The sequence below is a fragment of the Trachypithecus francoisi genome, unplaced genomic scaffold (assembly GCF_009764315.1).
Source record: "Trachypithecus francoisi isolate TF-2019V2 unplaced genomic scaffold, Tfra_2.0 Lachesis_group20, whole genome shotgun sequence".
Taxonomy (NCBI): Eukaryota; Metazoa; Chordata; class Mammalia; order Primates; family Cercopithecidae; genus Trachypithecus; species Trachypithecus francoisi.
In genome coordinates, this window is record NW_022681466.1 from 60,373,549 (window position 1) to 60,396,056 (window position 22,508).

General features: G+C 42.8%; 1 protein-coding gene across 5 annotated transcripts in view; it reads left to right on the plus strand.

Moving 5' to 3' along the window:
* The window catches only part of ZNF18 (zinc finger protein 18), a 31,368-nt gene extending 10,831 nt beyond the window's left edge, over positions 1-20,537 (plus strand). For 3 of the 5 annotated variants that reach the window (XM_033184524.1, XM_033184523.1, XM_033184521.1), the window contains exons 2-7: positions 3,984-4,452; positions 5,734-5,923; positions 6,336-6,424; positions 12,515-12,599; positions 13,958-14,068; positions 19,232-20,537. In XM_033184524.1, coding sequence (XP_033040415.1) covers positions 4,066-4,452; positions 5,734-5,923; positions 6,336-6,424; positions 12,515-12,599; positions 13,958-14,068; positions 19,232-20,019 — 1,650 coding nt within the window. In that variant the 5' untranslated portion in view covers positions 3,984-4,065 and the 3' untranslated portion in view covers positions 20,020-20,537. Of the gene's footprint in view, positions 1-3,314; positions 4,453-5,733; positions 5,924-6,335; positions 6,425-12,514; positions 12,600-13,957; positions 14,069-19,231 lie in introns of those variants that run through there. The other 2 variants (XM_033184525.1, XM_033184522.1) reach the window with 2 other exon arrangements.
* The last annotated feature ends 1,971 nt before the right edge of the window (positions 20,538-22,508 follow it).

The following is a 22,508-nucleotide window of genomic DNA, read 5'->3' on the forward strand; positions in this document are numbered from 1 at the left end:
AACCAGAAAACGCCCCCACAAATCACCAGGCGTTGGCAGTTCTCCCCAAAGCAAAGGCTTTAGAGCTTCCTGGGTTTTAATCTGGCTGCCACTTGTGAGCCTCAGAGGTTCCTGATCTGTACACCAGGGTAATTGTGAGAATTAGAAATACATGAGCCGAGCCCGATAATAAGCCGATACGTAGTAGGTGCTTAACAAATGGTTACTTGTATGTGTAACCATGTATGTAACTACGTGTGTATAATATGCCTAGAATGCACATTTAAAAATTCATTCTATTTGTTAAAGGTTTAATAACAGGTATGACAGATAACCTTAATTTTTTTCATAACTTACGGGGTCAGTTCCTCATGAGGCATTGGAATATAAACTCTCTATTAAAGTATTTTAATACTCTATAAAGTAATTTAATTTTGAATAATCGAGACATTTTTCTTACCACACTACCTGGGAGTATAATATTACTAACACAAGATTTAAGTACTTAAAGCTTTTCCAAAATGTCATTTCTCTTAAATATTATCTAAACTGCTATCTTAATTTAGGAAACAAATAAATTGGAGTAAGTTTACAGGTCGGTATCTTGCTGTGTAAAATCTTGCCACTTGTTATTTGAAACACTTGAGCCAAATAGGTTGGATTTACAAAGCAAAGGATTTTTAAAAATATATTTATTCATTTTTTAAGCTTTTATTTGAAACTGTAGGTTTACCTTTGAGCAATCCTTTAGCTGCTTTCCAGGTGGTTTGAAATGTAGTTTTCATTGTCACTCAGTATGAAAACATATTTTAATTTCCTTTGTGATTTTTTTTCTTTAACTATGGGTTAAGAGCTTTATTTAATAATTTACGTAAACTGGGATTGTCTAGTTATTGATATCTAATTGAATTGCACTGTGATCAGAGAATATATTCGAACCCAGGAAACTCTAAAGTTTTCCATTTGACCTTTCTGGTTTTTGTTTCTTTTGTGCTCCTTTTCTATCAGATATTGGGTTTTTGAGTGTTTTTTGGTATTGCTTTAATGGCTTTTTAGCAATACCGCTTTGTGTAGATACCAGTCATTTGAAAATTATGCATATAGTCTGGATGAATACTCTTTTCGCACTTGTAATGAATGTATACTCTGCAGTTCTTGGGTCTAGTGTTCTGAAAATGTCAATTAGAGCAAGTCGGTTGATAGTGTTCAGATTTTTTGTCTTTACTGACTTTTTTTTTTGAGACGGAGTCTTGTTCTGTCGCCCAGGCTGGAGTGCAGTGGTACGATCTTGACTCACTGCAACTTCCGCCTCCCAGGTTCAGGCTGTTCTCCTGCCTTAGCCTCCTGAGTAGCTGGGATTACAGGTGCACACCACTGTGCCTGGCTAATTTTTGTATTTTTAGTAGAGATGGGGTTTTACCATGTTGGCCGGGCCGGTCTCGAACTCTGACCGCAGGTGATCCTCCGCCTTGGCCTTCCAGAGTGCTGGGATTGCAGGCGTGAGCCACCGTGCCTGTCCTGGGTTTCAATTTTTTTTTTTTTTTTTTGAGACGGAGTCTCGCTGGGTTGCCCAGGCTGGAGTGCAGTCGTGTGATCTTGGCTCACTGCAACCTCCGTCCCTGGGTTTAAGCAATTCTCCTGCCTCAGTCAGCCTCCCTCGTAGCTGGGATTACAGGCGTGCACCACCACGCCCAGCTAATTTTTGTATTTTTCGTAGAGATGGGGTTTCGCCATGTTGGCCAGGCTGGTCTCGAGCTCCTGACCTCAAATGATCCACCCGCCCTGGACTCCCAAAGCGCTGGGATTACAGGTGTGAGCCACTGCGCCCAGACCTGGGTTTCCTCTTAAGCAAAAAATAAATTTAATGAGGACCACATAAAAAACATTTGGTATTGGATTACGGTTGACTCTTAATTAAACAACACAGGGTTGAACTGCAAAGGTTCATTTATACAAGGATTTTCGTCGGCCTCTGTGACTCCTGAGACCGCAAGACCAACCTTCCTTCTCCTCCTTCTATTCCTTGTCTTCTTCAGGCTACTCAGTGTGAAGATGATGAAGGTGACGACCTTTATGGTGATTCACTTCCATTTAGTGAATAGGAAATGTAGTTTCTCTTCCTTATAATTTTCTTTTTTTTTTTTTTTTTGTTGAGACAGTCTCACTCTGTCGCCCAGGCTGGAGTGCAGTGGCGCTATCTCAGCTCACCGCAAGCTCCGCCTCCCGGGTTCACACCATTCTCCTGCCTCAGCCTCCCGAGTAGCTGGGACTACAGGCGCCCGCCACCACGCCCGGCTAATTTTTTGTATTTTTTAAAGTAGAGATGGGGTTTCACCTTGTTGACCAGGATGGTCTCGATCTCCTGACCTCGTGATCCACCCGCCTCAGCCTCCCAAAGTGCTGGGATTACAGGCATGAACCACCACACCCGGCCTCTTTGTTATAATTTTCTTAATAATATTTTCTCTAACTTACTTTATCACAAAAATACAGTAACATGCAAAATATATGTTAATCCACTATTTAAGGCATCAGTCAATAGGCAGCCCAGCTTTTGGGGAATCAGAAATGATATATGGATTTTCTGCTGTGTGGGGGTTGGCACCCCTATCTCCTGCATTATTCAAAGGTCAACTGCAATTCTTTTGACCTCGCTCTTTCCTTTCTTGGGCCTTTGAAAAGATTGGTTTTTCTTTTTTAGTTTTTAAATGATTTTCCAATGTCGGATAAATTGTTTTGGTGAAACGGTAAGGATGAAGACATTGCTTCCCACACCTTGAGAAATAAGCAGCTACAAAAACTAGAGTATTGTACTGATCTCTGATTAAGCCAGATCCTCAAGTGATGGGGTATTTTTTTTTAATTGCTGTCATTAGTCTTAGGGAGAAATGATGACCACCAAATTCTTCATAACATTTAAGGATTTACCCAGGAATCCCATATGATGAGTACTTGCAAGAAAGTTAACTAGAAATAGTGGATGATCCTTTTTAAAATAACTTAATATTATTTGCCATTTAATATTTCTCTTTCTACTGTCTTAGTTGGGATCTTCTAAATTTCAATACCATTCACATTAATAGTGGTTATTTATGTCAACACCATAGGAATATTCTCAAGGTAGTCTTCTCAACCCTCTTTTTTTTTTTTTTTTTTTTTGAGACGGAGTTTTGCTCTATCACCCAGGCTGTGGTGCAATCTCGGCTCATTGCAAGCTCCGCCTCCCAGGTTCACGACATTCTTCTGTCTCAGCCTCCTGAGTAGCTGAGACTACAGGCACCAGCCACCACGCCCAGCTAATTTTTTGTATTTTTTTAGTAGAGACGGGGTTTCACCGTGTTGACCAGGATGGTCTCGATCTCCAGACCTCATGATCTGCCCACCTCGGCCTCCCAAAGTGCTGGGATTATAGGCATGAGCCATAACCCCAAGGTTGAAAGTGTCAGTTATGACACTATTTTTTTTCATAAATTCTCAAATAGACCTATTTCAATATGGCATTCAAAAGACGTGCCTTGGAAATTTCATTACACCTTTTTGGGAAGACTTAGTTTGTTCTCTTTAACCTCCTATTTATTACGGAAGCATCTAGGCGTTAGCTTTTATTCCTAGGGCATTAATATCTTTTTCCAGCTTTATTTTTTAGTATGCAGATACAGAGATGAAGACGTAGAAGTGTTTTGTAGAAGAGCCGTTTACCTGGAAACCTATAGTGAAAATGCTTCATATGGTGCATTTTATTCTTCATTTTGTCTGGACATTTGAAGACCAAGAAAGAACATTATAAAATGGGCAGGGAAATGGTGGCTGTTAAGATACGGTATCAGTAGTTTGCTTTGTGGCTTCAAGTTTATACTCTTTCATAATAGAATCGTGTATCCATTGAACAATTTCAAAACCTCCATTGTTGACCCCAAGGCTTCTCGGGTAGGGCGTATGAATTTGTTCTTTCTGAAAATGTGTCCCCCTCCTCTGTATAGCACTCAATCTCATTCCCTTTTTAGTGTCCTGGTGAAGACCTAGTTCTTTCCGGAGACAATTCCACTTCAGAAGTACTTTACTTAAGAGGACTTGCCAGGCTGGACAATGCCCGTTGACTTGGGGCAGACGCTAGGCCTGCTGCCATCACTGGCGAAGGCTGAGGACTCCCAGTTCTCAGAATCCGATGCTGCCCTTCAAGGGGAACTCTCCAGCCCTGAGACCGCGCGCCAGCTTTTCAGGCAGTTCCGTTACCAGGTGATGTCTGGGCCTCACGAGACCTTGAAGCAGCTTCGGAAGCTCTGTTTCCAGTGGCTGCAGCCAGAGGTTCACACCAAAGAGCAGATCCTGGAGATCCTCATGTTGGAGCAGTTTCTAACCATCCTGCCTGGGGAGATCCAGATGTGGGTGCGGAAACAGTGTCCAGGAAGTGGAGAAGAGGCAGTGACCCTTGTGGAGAGTTTGAAGGGGGACCCGCAGAGACTGTGGCAATGGGTAAGCAGAGGGTATTATGATTGGCGAGTGAAACACAGGGCTCCTCTCTGGTCCCATCAGGTGTGTGGTCTTTTTTCTTATGACAGCAAATGGGTGGAACATTTCACACCAACAGCCAATTCTCTGATTCTCTAACACCAGTAGCGTGTCCTGCAGTTCAGTTCTGAAGCTAACTCTGGAGGTTCAGGACCCAATCCAAGACTGCTCCTGTTCTCAGATGCCAGTCACATGTCCCAGGGGCCACCTGAACTTCTGACAAGTTGGCTCTAAATTCAGAGGTTCCCACAATCTTCTCTTCAAGTTTGATACTTAGTTAGATGACTTACAGAACTCAGGGAAGGATTTTACTTCCTGTTACTGACTTACTATAAAGGTACAACTCACTAACAGCCAGAGAGAAGAGCTGCATAGAGCAAGGTGTGGGGGAAAGGGCATGGAGCTTGCATGCCGCTCCTGGCATGCTGCGTTAGTTACCAGTACCTCCCTGAGGTCATCAACCTGGAAGCTTCCTGAACCCCATGGTTTAGGGATTTTTATGGAGGCTTCACTGCTTTGGCACAGTTGACATAGTCGTTTGACATTGGTGATTGAGTATCTCCAGCTGCTCTCCCCTCCTCAGTAGCCGGGGCGGGGGGCGGGGGTGGGGGGAGACTGAAAGTTCCAACCTTTTAATCTCAAGGTTGGTTCCTCTGGTAACCAGCCGCCATCCTGAAGCTATCTAGGAGCCTAGCATAAACTCAGGTGTGGTTGAGAAGGGCTCGTTATAAATAACAAAGCCTCTTCCTTCACCTCTGTCACTCAGGAAATTATCAGGGCTTTAGGAGCTCTGCGGGAACTGGGGACAAAGACTAACTAACTGTGTATTTCTTGTTATACCACAGCTGGCTTACCTCAACCTTACCTAATTCTAACACCCTGACTCTCAACACTTTTTAGCTATGGAGGATTGAGGGTAAAGTCTCCCAGCATATTCCACCTTTAGAACGTTTGAGAAGTTATTCAAAAGTTGCCTGAGTTTTCATTGGTGGGGCATATCCAGTAGAGGCACATTAGTGGTGTGTCTCGAAGGTCTCTCACGCCTGGTTCAGGCCTCAGCTTTTGGTGTCTTCTTGGGACATTTCTTACCCTGGTTTCTGCTGGACTAGAAATAAAAGCTCGTGTTCTCTTTCTCCACATCCTTAGAAATTGTCTTATGATCTATTGCAAAGGGTAAGCTTTGTATCTTTTAGAGATCCTTACACTGGATTCTTCAGTAATTACTAATTAATATATGGTCTCTAGATCAGTATCCAGGTTCTAGGACAGGACATCTTATCAGAGAAGATGGAATCTCCAGGCTGCCAAGTGGGGGAAGTGGAGCCCCATCTGGAAGTGGTGCCTCAGGAATTGGGACTTGAGAATTCATCAATAGGGCCTGGGGAGCTTCTGAGCCACATCGTGAAAGAGGAATCTGACACAGAAGCAGAACTAGGTGAGGATGGTGCTGTGTGGTGTTCCCTTGGAGAGTTTTTGGGATTGTGAGTAGTAGGCCTAAGTGAATTGAAATGGTATGCTGCTCAGATTGGGGTATCCCTGAGAGGTTTGCCAGCAGGTTAGACCTAAATAAACCGCTCTTGCTTGGAGAGTCAAAGTCTGTGTTTTAAACTGCTTTATGACTGGGCCAGACCATTTGGAGTTTGGCTCTGAGGAAGGAGGTGGGAGAAAATACGGGTGAGACTGGAAGGTTAGAGGGAGTTGGAGTTTGTCAGAGAGACAAACAGAAGTCTTGTAATATAGATGACAGTACAGGTATTGTTCTGATTTGTGAACATTGTTACCTGTGCCCTCTGGGGAGTGGTTAAGGCAGACATCCAGATTCTGAAAGCTTCCTCTCCTCCCTTCAGCCCTGGCTGCCTCCCAGCCTGCCCGACCAGAGGAAAGGCTGATCAGAGACCAGGACCTCGGAGCCTCACTGCTCCCAGCAGCACCGCAGGTGAGCTGAGGTACAAAAACGGTGAAAAGGAAACTTGTTACCTTCTGTAATTTCTTCCTGCCTCTTCACCCCATTCCCCATCCTGAGGAAACCTCTGATCTGCTCTCTGTCACCATATGTTAGTTTACTTTTTCTAGAGTTTTATAAAAATAGAATCATGCCAAATGTACTCTTATCTTTGTTCTTATGCATATAGTGTATGTATATTTGCTTATTTCCGTATATTCTTTTTTTTTTTTTTTTGAGACAGAGTCTCGCTCTGTCACCCAGGCTGGAGTGCAGTGGCGCGATCACAGCTCACTGCAAGTTCCGCCTCCCAGGTTCACGCCATTCTCCTGCCTCAGCCTCCTGAGTAGCTGGGACTATAGGCGCCTGCCACTGCGCCTGGCTAATTTTTTTTTTTTTTTTGTATTTTAATAGAGCTGAGGTTTCACCGTGTTAGCCAGGATGGTCTCGATCTCCTGACCTCATGATCTGCCCATGTATTCTCATTTTTTGAAACAATTTGATTTTGATGTGCCTTAGAGTCATTTTCACATTTCATATAATTGGGATTCATTGAGCTTCTTAGATCTGTGGGTGTATGGTTTTCAGTAAACTTGGAAAATTTTTGGCCATTATTTCTAAAGCATTTTTTTTTTCTGTCTCACTTATTTCTCCTCTCCTTTAAGGACCTCGGAAAAAATACCTGTGGAATGTGTATAATGATAATGTATATACTACATGTATCAGAGCGCTTCAAGTTGTCCCAAGCTTACTGATTTTTTTTCTGTTTTTGAAGTCTTGGTGTTTTATTTTGGACAATTTCTATATGTCTTCAAGTTCATTAATCTTTTCTTTTATAGTATCTGATCTGCTGTTAATCTCACCCAGTATATTTTTCATCCTGCTTTTGAAGTCTTAGTGTTTCATTTAGGACAGTTTCTATTTTTATGTCTTCAAGTTCATTAGTCTTTTCTTCTTACCGCGTCTAATTTGCTGTTAATCTCTTCCAGTATATTTTTCATGTTGGATGAATTTTTCACGGCTAGAAGTTTGATTTTGGGCTTTATTATATCTTTCATGTCTATAGTTAATGTGTTCACTTTTTTCTCTAGCTTCTTGAACATGTGGAATATAGTTGTATTTGTATTCATATCCTTATCTACTGATTACTACCTGTATTAGGTCTGGATCAGTTTTGATCAAATGGTTCTTCTTATTATGAGATGTGTTTTCCTGCTTCTGTGTGTGCCTGGTAATCTTTGTCTTTTTTGTTTGTTTATGTGTTTTGAGACAGGGTTTCACTTTTTCACCCACGCCGGAGTGCAGTGGTACAGTCATGGCTCACTGCAGCCTTGACCTCCTGGGCTCAAGCCATCCTCCTGCCTCAGCTTCCTGAGTAGCTAGAACTACAGGCATGTGCCACAATGCTTGGCTAATTTTTAAATTTTTTTGTGTCTTACCGTGTTGCCCGTGCCTGGTAATCTTTGATTGGGTATCAGACATTGGTGGAATGCTGTATATTTTTGTATTACTGTAAATGTTCTTGAACTTTGCTATGGGATGCAGTTATTTGAACACAGTTGGTTGGTTATATGGCACCAGAGAAACATTTAGTCTAGTATTATGTTTTCCATGCTAAGGCACTTCCCTTCCGAGTATTCTGAGTAATCTGATGCCCCTTCATATACCAGGTTTTCCACTCTGCCTGGTGGAAGTACAAACTGTTTCCAGCACTGTGTGAACTCAGGAGATTGTTCCCTCTGATTCTTTTGGGTGGTTATTTCCCACACTTTGGGGGGACGCTCTGTCGATCTCTGGAGCTTTCTCTTTGTGCAGCTTCCTCCTCTGATTTCTCTGCCCTGTCAACTCTAAGCACCTTGGCATTTCCAGACTCTGAGCTCCTTTTGCTCAACTCAGGGAGGCTGCCTGGCTCAGCCTGGGTTTCCACTTCCTGTGCTGCTGCCTGGATCCTCTGTCCAGGCAGTACGTTTGGATAACTAGAGCTCACTGAGTGTGTTTTCCCGCTTCCAGGGATCTTGTTCTGCTCTGCTTGGGTAATGTGCCATGTCTGAAAGCTATTGTTTCACATATTTTGTCCCATTTTTAGTTGTTTCAGGCAGAAGGTAAATTCAGCAATTCCTAATACTTCATTTTTGCTGTACATAGAAGTCTCTGGGACAGATTTATGTTGATATGTAGTTAACAATTTTGAAAAATTGAATTTTGTAAAAATATATATTTTTTTCACGAGCCTATGTACCTTAATTAAAACATCATTTACAACGTTGAGGGAGCTCCTCCCGGGACTTGCCTTGCAATCTACTATAGAGTGAAGATGAGAATAAAGAAGGCAGGAGGTGGTGCTTATAATGCTGTGTCTCAGACCAGGGTCTGAGCTTCCGCTCTCCAGGCTCAGAGATACAAAAACTAGAGAATATCACTTTCATAGTTGACTCTGGGGGAAGGGGGATGGGGAGGTGGCAGGGGAGAGACATATCTTTTTAGTGAACCAGATGCACCCTCCTGCCTGCTTTCAAGGTGTCCAGAAACCAAATTGTTAAGCCATTGCTTGGTGAGAAGGATTTGGGTGTTCTGTGGAATATGTCAACCAGGCTTGGAGGATTATTGTTTCTGGAGTATGTACAGAATATTCTCACCTGTTCTGGATAACTTAAAGTCAAAAGATTTAAAATGCTCATCAGCACCAATTTGTGTTTTACAACGGTATTTACATATACATGTGTCTGCATTTCCCTACCTTCAGAAGATAACTGGTTAGCAACCATTTAAGTTAAACGAACAAAACTCATCCCTACCCAATCTGAATATCTCCTCCAAACTAACAGCAGTTATTTGCATCACAAAGACTTTGATATTTAATGGAATCCTTTGGAAGTGAAAGGAATTTTTAAATTAATCACTCCCTCTAATCGCTTAAGTAAGTGAGGAACTTCATAAATAATGCCAGAATGATGATACAGTGTTACTCCCAGTGCACAGTAGGTATTTCATTAGTAGAAACCATGACTCAATTGGAACCTTATGTAGTGCTCCAGCAATGCATTTACTCACCTTCCTCTGTTTCCAAACTTAAAGGAAAGGAACAGGGTGTAAGTAACTCAGTGCAAGTCAGTTGTAATATCTTATAAACCCACAAGATGGTGCCAGTTCCACACACAAATAGAGAGAATTTTCCCATCAAATCCCATGCTTCTGTCTCTCAGGAGAGGAGGTTAGGTTTTTCCGTCTCTTCTAAATATGAGAAAAAGGCAAGCTGGCTGCCATTGGTGTGTTGCCTCTTCAGTAGGAGGTTTTATTCGAATGCACCCAGTTTCTTGGCAGTTCCTTGAGTAAATTTGTGTCTTTAAGCTGGAGGTGCCCTGTTAGTGCTCCTGAAGCAACTTCTCTGGTTTTTGAATGAGCTGATTTTGACCCCTGGGGGTTTTGGTAGCTGTATCCTTTTCTGCCTTGTCCTCTTCTTGGTAATTACTGTGTTCATGGAATAGATCCTGTGTCAGCAAGCCAGGCAGCCAGGCAGATACTACTGTGCTTGGCATGTACATCCTTTCCTCTGCTAGCACTGAAGCCAGGGTCCGTGTGTTCTGACCACAAAGACTGAGAATTCCTGTATTGAGCTCAAGTGTTTGCTCAAGTGATTATTTTCAGGAGGTTGTTAAAATAGCTGCATTCACAGGAGATTAACAGAATAAGCTGCTAGCTGTTTGTACTTTAAAAATTAAAAAATTAAAATTAAAATTCACATGAAAAATGTGGTTATAGTTAATAGTTGACTATGTAATGAAGTATATTGAGGTTGCTTTTCAGCTTCCTATCCTTCCCACCCAACAAAGTCCAAACCCTCTTTCGTTTGTTTGTTTGGCTTAGCACCTGCTAATTCAACACGTTTTGGTATCTCCTTTCTCCTTGAGCCATTTCCACTTCTCTTTGATGTGCTAGGGGGCAGACTTGACTTAGGACTGAGACTGTATTAGTCCGTTTTCACACTGCTGATAAAGACATACCTGAGACTGGGCAATTTACAAAAGAAAGAGGTTTAATTGGACTTGCAATTCCATATGGCTGGGGAGGCCTTATAATCATGGTGGAAGGCAAGGAGGTGCAAGTCACATCTTTCGAGGATGGTGGCAGGCAAAGAGAGAGCGTGTGCAGGCAAACTCCCGTTTTTGAAGCCATCAGATGTTATGTTATTCACTATCACGAGAACAGCACAGGAAAGAACCGCCCACTTGGTTCAGTTATCTCCCACCAGGTCCCTCTCACAATACATGGGAATTATGGGAGCTACAAGATGAGATTTGGGTGGGGACACAGAGCCAAACCATATCAGAGAGTGCCTTCCCCAAATAGTACATTGTATACAGTAGGAGGATGACTTTGTAATTCCTCTCCTCATTTCTGTTCCCTGAAGCCTGGCTATTCATGTCTATCAACTTTGGGGTTTCTGAAAGTGTGCAGAATCCGTTAATTCTCTCTGCAGACCCTTTGGGTGTCTAGGAGACTGCATGTCATAGTAATAATATATATTATCTACTGAGGACCTATTTACTAAGGGCTTTATTTCACCTCAGCAACATATATCGAATGGCTCTTCTGTTCTGGGCAGGGTCTTGGGAACTGGGAAGGTATTGCACAGTGTAGAGTAGGACAGAGTCCTTTCCTCATGGAGCTTACATTGCTAGCAGAGGCAGCAGTTAATCAAATACTTACACGTATGCATATACATATGTACAAACACATAAATATTTAATAAACAGATAAATGCTGTGAATAAAAAAAAGTACAGTGTGCTATGAAAGCAGGTGACACTTGCATTATTTATCTCAAACCTCCCAACACTTTTGTGAGTTCAGTGCCACCATTAGGTGAGGCCTGAAACTCTGGAAGGTTCAGTAACTTGCTCAAGGTCGCACAGCTAGAAAGTGGCAAGGTTGGGACTTAAAACTCAGTATGTCTGACTCCAAAAAAAATGAGTGGCTAATCCCTCTGCTATACAGTCTGAGTTTGTAATAGTCAGCTTCTTGGTGGAAGACGGAAGTTTGAATTCATAAAAGCAGACCCTAGCCGTATGGTATTCCCAGTTTTGAGTCTCCAGTCTGTTGTTTCATAGGAAAAGCAGGGCCTCTTTTGGAGATTGTGGAGGGACACCTTGCTCCAGAGAACCCACCAGTTTTCCACTATCTGGCAAGAAAACTGATTTAATGTTAGACTCTAAATGCAGAACTAGAAGAGATTTCAAGTATGGTTATAACATCTCTCTCTTCTCTGAATATACCAATCTTTGTTTCAGGGTAAAGCTTACAATGCAGTTGACTCTAACTACATTGATTTGCACTTGCTTTTCTAACAGATTCCTTTTTAACTTCTTTCTTTTGCTTTTTGAATTTCCTGATTTTAATTAAATAGTGGGACTATCAGGCTATTTCTCTTCAAAGACCTCTAGTACAAGCACTTGAGTTAAAAAACAAACAAAAAAACAAATAGGACCAGCCGGACGAGGTGGCTCACACCTGTAATCCCAGCACTTTAGGAGGCCGAGGCAGGCAGATCACGAGGTCGGGAGATTGAGACCATTCATCCTGACAGTGAAACCTCGTCTGTACTAAAAATACAAAAACTAGCCAGGCGTGGTGGTGGGCGCCTGTAGTCCCAGCTTACTTGGGAAGCTGAGGCAGGAGAACCACTTGTACCTGGGAGGCGGAGGTTGCAGTGAGCAGAGATCGCTCCACTGCACTCCAGCCTGGGCGACAGAACAAGATTCCATCTTAAAAAAAAAAAAAAAAAAAATAGTATGGAAAAGGCTCCTGCCGTCTGCCCTCTATATTCTCCACTTTTAAATAATTCAGCTGAAAAAGTGCAGAATGTAAAGCCTAGATGTTTTCTCACCCAGGAAAGAAACACTGATAGGGACTGTTGTTTTCCCTTTGGCTTCTTTGTGCCTTGAACCACTCTGCTGGGATGTCTCAGGTCTTGGGATGGCCATGATCCTATGGCACGTTTCTTTCTTCTCAGCTTTCCTTTAGGCAGGGAAGGCAGGTTCAGACACCTTCATTGGAGTCATGGTATTGTATTTTTTTTTTTCCCCAGGAACAGTGGAGACACCTGGATTCCACTCAAAAGGAGCAATACTGGGATCTCATGCTGGAGACCTATGGGAAAATGGTCTCAGGAGGTGAGGGCATGGGTTAGCCTGATGGAAGGAGGTAGAAGGACTGGAAAACTGTGAGGCATTTTCCATGCACTCATAGAGACATCTGCTGAACGTAAAATTGCCAGGTGAAGGAAATCATTAGGGACACAGTTGGGAACTGGGGCAAGCTGGAGATAGCAGAATTACAGTAAGGACTTCCTTGTATTGAAAGTATTCAGTGTGCCAGGAACTGTTTGTGGGTACATTGTACGGAGTAACTTCTTTAATCTGTGAAATTGATGATGGTATTCTCATTTTAAACCTGATGAGGCCGGGCGCGGTGGCTCAAGCCTGTAATCCCAGCACTTTGGGAGGCCGAGACGGGCGGATCACGAGGTCAGGAGATCGAGACCATCCTGGCTAACACGGTGAAACCCCGTCTCTACTAAAAAATACAAAAAAACTAGCCGGGCGAGGTGGCGGGCGCCTGTAGTCCCAGCTACTCGGGAGGCTGAGGCAGGAGAATGGCGTGAACCCGGGAGGCGGAGCTTGCAGTGAGCTGAGATCCGGCCACTGCACTCCAGCCTGGGTGACAGAGCGAGACTCCGTCTCAAAAAAAAAAAAAAAAAAAAAAAAAAAAAAAAAAAAAAAAAATAAACCTGATGAAAGTGAGTGTCAGATCAAATACTTACCCACTGCCACATAACTCATAAGTGGGCTGAGTTATGACGGAACTTAGTTGTGGCTGACTCTGAGTCCACGCTCTTTTCTACTAAACCACACTTGTCAGCCAACCATTGGTGGGATCCCAGTCATGATTCTCACACCAGCCTGCCAGGTAGTCTACAGACCTTTCTGTCCACCTCCTTAGACTCTTGTTTTCGTGGCCTTTACCATCAGTCAAGGTCATCCTGTGAGTACTGGTGTCTTACAAGCGCCACGCGCTGTTCTAAGGTGAATTTCTGCAAGTGTCCAGAGCCTTCATATTTTCTTTTTTTTTTTTTTTTCTTGAGACGGAGTCTCGCTCTGTCGCCCAGGCTGGAGTGCAGTGACCGGATCTTGGCTCACTGCAAGCTCCGCCTCCCGGGTTTACGCCATTCTCCTGCCTCAGCCTCCCGAGTAGCTGGGACTACAGGCGCCTGCCACCTCGCCCGGCTAGATTTTTTTTGTATTTTTTAGTAGAGACGGGGTTTCACTGGGTTAGCCAGGATGGTCTCGATCTCCTGACCTCGTGATCCGCCCGTCTCGGCCTCCCAAAGTGCTGGGATTACAGGCTTGAGCCACCGCGCCCGGCCCCTTCATATTTTCTCTAATGCGTAGGGTACTCCTTTGAAAGACACAGCTTGAGCTCCCAGTCTTCTCCATTCATCCAGGCCCACCATCCATCTTTCTCTCTATAGCAGGCATTTCCCATTCCAAACCTGACCTGACTAATTCAATAGAATATGGGGAAGAGCTGGCAGGACTGTACCTTCATGTCAATGAGAAGATCCCAAGACCCACCTGCATAGGTGAGTAATCGTTCATTGGTCTGGAATCATTTCTGACTGCCTCTCATTAAATTGGAGGTGACTGGGGAGGTGGTGAAGGAGGTCGGGGGAGATGGAATATTCTATTACGTTGGTTGTAACTAGCCATGATCTGGTTGGTTCGATTTGACTATTGAGATTGAGTCTATTTATCTCTGGCTATAGGGCTGCTGACACACATTTAACCATGGAAGGAAGACCACACATCAGACCTGTTGCCTTTAATCTTTTCTGTTGTTTTAGCTTTCCTTCTCAGAAAGAATTAAGATTCACATGAATTGACACCAATACAAATAGAGTAGAATTTCATTGAAAAGGACTATATAGCAGCCTAGCAAGAAGTTGGAGTATCTAGACATCAAACAAACAGGAAAAAGTTTTATCTAATCCCTGTGCACCTCACATTTTTAAAACAGCAACATCAACAAATACTTCATATAAATAATTTATTTAAGACTAGGGAAGAAGAAATCTGAACTTGTTCTCTTGTAAAATAGCAGTCATTCTTTGCTTTCTACACTTTTTCTAAAACACTGAAGTGATGTAAAACCTAACTGCGAAACGCCCCCCCCCCCCCGCCCCACGCACATGCACACACTTACAGACACAGTAAATCCCAGCACCTTAGAGGAAGAAGAGGACCAAGGATGGGAATGGTAGGGCAAGCCATTCTTTCTCCCCAGTGGCATCTAAGTAATTATTTTCTTTTGCTAGTATACCACAGAGAGAGCAATCATTAGCTGAGATATTTGATTTTAATTTTATGCAACATATTTATCATGCTGTTTCACAAGGATTTCTTCTGGAACAGTATTTTTCAAACTACATTGCATCACCAATTAGTGAGTTGTGAAATCATTTGGTAGAGTTACAACCAGCGTTAAACAAAAGAAAACAATAAGATTGAAGAGGAAATAACAGATGTAGGGGTGGGTAGTATTTCAGGAAATACTTGTTTAAAATATGTGTGTGTGTACTGTGTTTCAATATAAATATATTGATTACTGCCTTAGCTTGCGCTGCTGTAACAAGATACCATAGATTAAGTTGCTTAAACAACGAACATTTATTTCTCACATTTCTGGAGGCTGGGAAGTCCAAGATCAGGGTGCCAGCATGGTGTGCTGACCTCGCTTTTCCTGCTGTGTCATCACAGAGCAGAGAAGGGGTTGGGGAGAGGAGAAGGGGGAGAGAAAGGGAGAGACTGGGAGAGGGAGAGATGAGAGAGGGAGAAGGGGAGACAGGAAACTAATCCCATCATGAGGACTCCACCCTTAGAACCTCATCTAGACCTAATCCCTCCCAAAGGCCCCAGGCCCCACCTCCAAATACCATCATATTGAGGGCTAGGACTTCAACATAAGAATTTTGGGGGATCACAGTTTAGTCCATAGAGCTTATTGTGGGTTGTAGTCAGAAAAGGTTGAAAATATTGCTTTGGAGGTTGTTGCAGTAGGATTTTTTTAGAGACTATTTTTTAGGGCAGTTTTGGGTTCATAGTAGAATTGAATGGAAGCTACAGAGATTTCCCATATAGCTCCTAGTAGTCTGATCTTATTTGCGATATATAGCTCACTATATTCCTACTCATTTTGTTTGTTTGTTTGTTTTTCCTTCATCCCACCTCTGCTGACATGGTCCCATTAGATACTGCCTGTAACCAGATGTGAGGAGTCTACAAGGGTCATCCTGCCTTGATAGGCAAAAACAAACAAACAAACAAACAAACAAAAAACGATTATAGGCTCCTGTCTCTACTAAAAATGCAATATATATACACATATATATGTGTGTGTATATATGTGTGTGTGTGTGTATATTTATAGCTGGGCATGGTGGTGGGCACCTGTAATACCAGCTACGTGGGAGGCTGAGGCAAGAGAATTCGCTTGAACCTGAGACGCGGAGGTTACAGTGAGCTGGGACCACACCATTGCACTCCAGCCTGGGCAACAAGAATGAAACTTCGTCTCAAAAGAAAAAAAAAAGAAGGATATGTGGAAAGAGGTTTAGGAAGATGAATCTGGCAGCAACGTGTAGGACAGATAAGAAGGGAACACTTGGAGGAAAGAAGTCTGCAGGAAGTCAGTGCAGGAGTCCGGCTGTCTGGGGAAGAGACCTGGAATAATTGTGGAAGTCACAGTAACCAGATGGGAAAGGCCTGGTTTGAAAAATACAACAGTTTGCTAGTTTACCAGATCTGGACTCAGATCAGGGGCACAAGTCAATGTAGAGAGTGAATATGCTGTTATAGTTGACCGTATGGAAGAACAGCTCCTAGTTAAAACAGGCAAGCATGGGGCAGTCTCAAAAAGTCATATACTTCCCCTTCTAATCAAAATCCAAAGGATTAAAGTTTTTAAAGTAGTTATCTGGAAAAATATAACATGCAAGAATAGTTTTTTAAAAAGTTTTGAAAGAGGAATGTTTCATGAATGCTAGATCTGAAAATATTAAGTCTGTTGTATTATAAAAGTAAAAATCATTAAAATCATGTGGTGCAGGCCGGGCGCGGTGGCTCAAGCCTGTAATCCCAGCACTTTGGGAGGCCGAGACGGGCGGATCACAAGGTCAGATCATTGACACCATCCTGGCTAACATGGTGAAACCCCGTCTCTACTAAAAATACAAAAAACTAGCCGGGCGTGGTAGCGGGCGCCTGTAGTCCCAGCTACTTGGGAGGCTGAGGCAGGAGAATGGCGTAAACCCGGGAGGTGGAGCTTGCAGTGAGCCGAGATCCGGCCACTGCACTCCAGTCTGGGTGACAGAGCGAGACTCCATCTCAAAAAAAAAAAAAAAAAGAATTTTGCATGATCAGGCCAGCGCAGTGGCTCACGCCTGTAGTCCCAGCACTTTGGGAGGCTGAGGCAGACAGATCATTTGAGGTCAGGAGTTTGAGACCAGCCTAGCCAACATGGCGAAACCCCATCTAACTACACTACAAAAATTAGCCGGGCATGGTGGTGGGCACCTGTAATCCCAGCATCCCAGCTACTTAGGAGGCTGAGGCAAGAGAATTGCTGGAGCCTGGGAGGCAGAGGTTACAGTGAGCCGAGATCACGCCACTGCACTCCAGCATGGGTGACAAAGCAAAACTCCATCTCAAAACAACAACAACAACAAGAAACAGTTTTCATGAACATGACAGATAAATGATTATTTTTGTTAATATAGAAAGAGTTAAAGAAAGTTGATATGAAAAATGTACTTTCCCAGTAAAATATGGGCAGTAGTCTTCGAGTATGAAAAATAGCTCATGAATGTGATAAAGATTCATCCTTTCATAACTTAAGAATTAAAATTTAAAACAATGAAAAACCATTTTTCATCCATCTAAATGGCATATGTTTAAAAATATTCAATATTTAAGTATTGAATACCTACTTCCCCCTCTGCCCAATTTCACATATGAGAGGATGGCAGAGTTGTTCTGGAAGTTGGGTTACCAGTAGGTGTCAAGAGCCTTAATATTTATGCCTGTTGACAGTAATTCCACTTTGAGAAATTCTTTTGAGGTATTGAGAAATATGGGCAAAAACTTATGAAGAAAAATGCTGATCACAGCATTATTTATCGTAGCAAAAACACAATAAGCAAATTAGATTTTCATGGTAGGGGAACAAATTATGTGTTTATTATGGCATCTTCTTGATGGGCCTTTAAAATGATATTTATAAAGGCTTTTTTAAAGACAAGAGAAAGTACCTTTGCCATTGGAGAGGAATATATTCTAAGGCTTTTATTTTATTTTATTTTATTTTTAGATTCAGGGACATTCTAAGGCTTTTTGACTTCACAAGTTCAGATCTAGCCTAGATCCCTGGCAGACAATTGAAAAGACACTAATGTATGAAAGAGAAAGGTAAATGGCATGTTTAGATCTTTAGTTAGAGATCTTTAGAAAGAGAAAGAGATCTTTAGTTAGAGATCTTTAGAAAGAGAAAGGTAAATGGCATCTTTAGATCTATATAGTTAAAATAATGTATACAAGTTGAAAATCCTACCATCAAAATAAAAATTTTCTATAGGCATCATTAAGTAGTATAACCAAAAACCCAGTTATGGTGAGAAAAACAAACTTCCAGTTGCTAGTGTGATTTAATAAAGCACATGTAAATACTAGATTCAAGCACAGATCAAGGGATTCACTTTTATAGTACAACCTTGCATTGCAACTGGTAAAATGACACGTGCATTTCACAAATTCTGGGCGTCTTATGAATGGGAGAGGGAGACTCTATATTACATTGATTAATGCCACCATTCACAATTAAATACTACATAGCTGGATATGGAACGATATGTACAATATGACACAAATTATGTCAGGAAATAGCATATACCTGCATACATATAGATTAAATTAAAAAGACTGAAAGGAAATGTATACTCGTAGTTGTCGTCTCTGAGTGGTAAGATTGAGGCAGATTTGGTCTTCTTCAGTATGTATTTCTCTCTTTTCAGTTTTTTTTTTAGTTACCATATTTATCTTTTATATATAATCAGATAAAAATCATTTTAAAAGCAGTAGTTGCCTACAATACACTTGTTTTTTTCCTGGACCTTAAGAAATACATATGGCTTTATTTATGGAGTGATTACTTTATGAGCACTCCTGTGTTGTTTAAAAATCCTCAGCCCCAGAGCCGAACCATTTAGCCTTGAACCCAGGACAGGGGAAGTAAGTTTGAGCATTCAGGCATATAGTAGTTTTCTTCCTCATTTACTAATGCCCTTAAAAAAAAAAAAAAAAAGAGGCCAGGCGCGGTGGCTCACACCTGTAATCCCAGCACTTTGGGAGGCCGAGGCGGGTGGATCATGAGGTCAGGAGATCAAGACCATCCTGGCTAACACGGTGAAACCCCATCTCTACTAAAAATACAAAAAATTAGCCGGGCGTGGTGGCGGGCGCCTGTAGTCCCAGTTACTCAGGAGGCTGAGGCAGGAGAATGGCGTGAACCCAGGAGACAGAGCTTGCAGTGAGCCGAGATCGCGCCACTGCACTCCAGCCTGGGCGACAGAGCGAGACTCTGTCTCAAAAAAGAAAAAAAAGAAAATGAATGTTTTATGATGACCGTCTCTTTGACATATGAGTTAGTAAACAGGGCACAGCACTTGAACCATTTCAAATCTTCTTTCTTTTAGGAGACAGACAGGAGAATGACAAGGAGAACCTAAACTTGGAGAATCACAGGGACCAGGAGCTCTTGCATGCTTCCTGTCAAGCCTCAGGAGAGGTTCCTTCTCAGGCTTCCTTGAGGGGCTTCTTCAGTGAGGATGAGCCAGGATGCTTTGGAGAAGGAGAGAATCTCCCTGAGGCTCTGCAGAACATTCAGGATGAGGGAACAGGGGAACAGCTCTCTCCTCCAGAAAGGATTTCTGAGAAACAACTAGGTCAGCATTTGCCTAATCCTCATTCAGGAGAAATGTCCACCATGTGGCTTGAGGAGAAGAGAGAGACCTCCCAGAAGGGGCAGCCAAGAGCCCCCATGGCCCAGAAGCTCCCCACCTGCAGGGAGTGTGGGAAGACCTTTTATAGGAATTCTCAGCTTGTTTTTCACCAAAGAACTCACACCGGAGAGACATACTTTCAGTGCACCATCTGCAAAAAAGCCTTTCTGCGGAGTTCAGACTTTGTGAAGCATCAGAGAACTCACACAGGAGAGAAGCCCTGTAAATGTGATTACTGTGGGAAAGGCTTTAGTGACTTCTCAGGATTGCGCCACCACGAGAAAATCCACACAGGAGAGAAACCCTATAAATGTCCCATCTGTGAGAAAAGTTTCATTCAGAGATCAAACTTCAATAGACACCAGAGGGTTCACACAGGAGAGAAGCCTTATAAATGTGCGCACTGTGGGAAGAGTTTCAGCTGGAGGTCGAGCCTTGACAAACATCAAAGATCCCACTTAGGAAAGAAGCCCTTTAAGTAGCCAGTAACCAAACCCTCTTTCCCCATTTCTATCTCCCAGCCCATTAAAAATATACTCAGCTCCATCAAGAGGAATTGTGTCTCTGAGAGGATACCTGTTCATCTCCTCTTTTCATGGATTGGAGAGGAGAGAATCTGGACATGGCTTTGGACTTGGAAGATGTCTTCGATTGGATTTCACAATGGCTTAAATTCTTGATTCTGCCTCAGGAGAAAGAATAGTCTTCATGTTTCCACTCATCCTTCCTTTGGACCCACTGGGGAAAAAGTCTAAACTGGAGATCCAGTTTTAGAAGTGCTTTCTGGGAAGCATTTAATGGGATTAGCTGTAGTCACTGCTTATGGGAAGAACCTCAGATGAGCCCCTTACAATGGGTTCTAGAGCAGGTCTTCTGTTCAGAAGCGGAGAAGAGAAGCATAGAGGGCCAGTGAGCTCACGTGTGTTCTTTGTCATAGGGGCGGAAAACTCACTTCAAGTGTCCCTTGTTTGAAATAAACTTAGAGTCACTTTCTATCTTACTTGTTTGAAGTGTTCACTGTGTGTTTGACTGTATTTCAAAGCACATGATTTCATAGAAGACCCTAGGCAGTTGAGCTCCAAAGTCAGCCCCTGTAAACCTATCCAGTTCATGATGCAGCGGAACAGTAATAGGAAAGTCCTATGCTAATGTTCAGATGATGAGAGCTTGGCCAGGGTGGGCAACACCTTTGTCTCAGCTAAGTTTGTTTTTGGTGTCCTCTTTCTGAGCCAACCTTCCACTGGATCTCTTGCCTCAAGCCGCCCTTCTTCCTCCTGGCATCCCACATGGGCTATCATTTTTGCCAAAGTGTGTTTTATGCTTTAAAATTACCTTTGTTTTAATCTCATTTTGTCTGTGAGTGTTAGGAAGAAATCAATAGTATTGATCTAGTTTATAATACTGTCTAGCGGTTTATGAACACATGTATCTAAACTGTCCAGTTGTCCTTATCACCACAAGTTACATGCCTCAAACTGTCCTGCCTGTATAGTGAGACTTCCCCCTCCCACCGTCTTCCACTTCCTTCTTTTTGCCTGATTTTTTTCTTTTTTTTGAAGACAGAGTCTTGCTCTGTCGCCAGGCTGGAGGGCAGTGGTACAGTGGTGCAATCTCGGCTCACTGCAACCTCCGACTCCCTGGTTCAAGCAATTCTCCTGCTTCAACCTCCCGAGTAGCTGGGATTACAGGCACGCACCACCAAACCCAGCTAATTTTTGTATTAGTAGAGATGGGGTTTCACCGTGTTCGCCAGGATGGTCTCGATCTCCTGACTTCGTGATCTGCTCACCTCAGGCTCCCAAAGTGCTGGGATTACAGGTGTGAGCCACCATGCCCGGCCTGCTTGATCTTACTATACTACTATGAGTGAGGCTCAGGAAGGATGATGCTAATGTGGACAGAGTTATCTCCCTGAAAACAGATTCACCTATAGTCAGGAAACTGCAAGTGCATTACTAGTTGATGGGAGAGGAGGGACAACACCCAAGCTGGAGTTCCTGGCTTCCAGGAGTAAAATTTAACTCCCTTGTATCGTGAAGATGAGAAGGCCCCACTTAGGGGGTGCAGGAACCGCAAGGAAGCAAGCAGGAAAATCATAGAGGAATTAGCATTAGAGTCCATATTCTGTATAGCAGAGATTTATAGCATGATGGGATTGGAGATTTTAAATCCCGAGTTCTCAAACTGTGGCCTCCAGACCCACAGCACTGGCAATTTGTTTAAACTTAACTGAATCAGAAATACCGAAGGGTGGGTTCCAGCAATCTCTGTTTTAACAAGCCCTCCAGGGGATTCTGATGCCTGTTGAAGTTTAAGAACCACTGTTCAAAACAGTAATCAAAACATTAAGTTACTGCAAGGTTAGGAGGGAATAATCACAGAAGGAGTACTGGGTTCTCCCATACTTTTCTTACCAAACAAGCTGCCTCATAGAGCTTTTTCAAACTCATCAAAACTGTGGAACCCATTGGACTTCCAGTGAAGATTTGTTCCACAGAGGTAAATCTAGAAAACTTTTAGATTAAAAAGCTTTAGAATGGCCAGGGGTGGTGGCTCACGCCTGTAATCCCAGCACTTTGGGAGGCTGAGGTGGGCAGATCACCTGAGGTCAGGAGTTTGAGATCAGCCTGACTAACATGGTGGAACCCCGTGTCTACTAAAAATATAAAAATTAGCCAGGCGTGGTGGCAGGCACCTGTAATCCCAGCTAGTCAGGAGGCTGAGGCAGGAGAATTGCTTGAACCCGGGAGGCAGAAGTTGCAGTGAGCTGAGATCGCGCCAGTGCCACTCCAGCCTGGGTGACGGAGCGAGACTCCATCTGGAAAAAAAAAAAAAAAGCTTTAGAGTAAATGTTTCTTCTTGGCTTCCTCTTAAATGATCTAAAGGGTGATGGACATACTTCCCTGTTTGCTTGTTCACATTGTATCCACAACAAATAGTAGGTGTTAGATTAAAATGTATTGAGTGGATG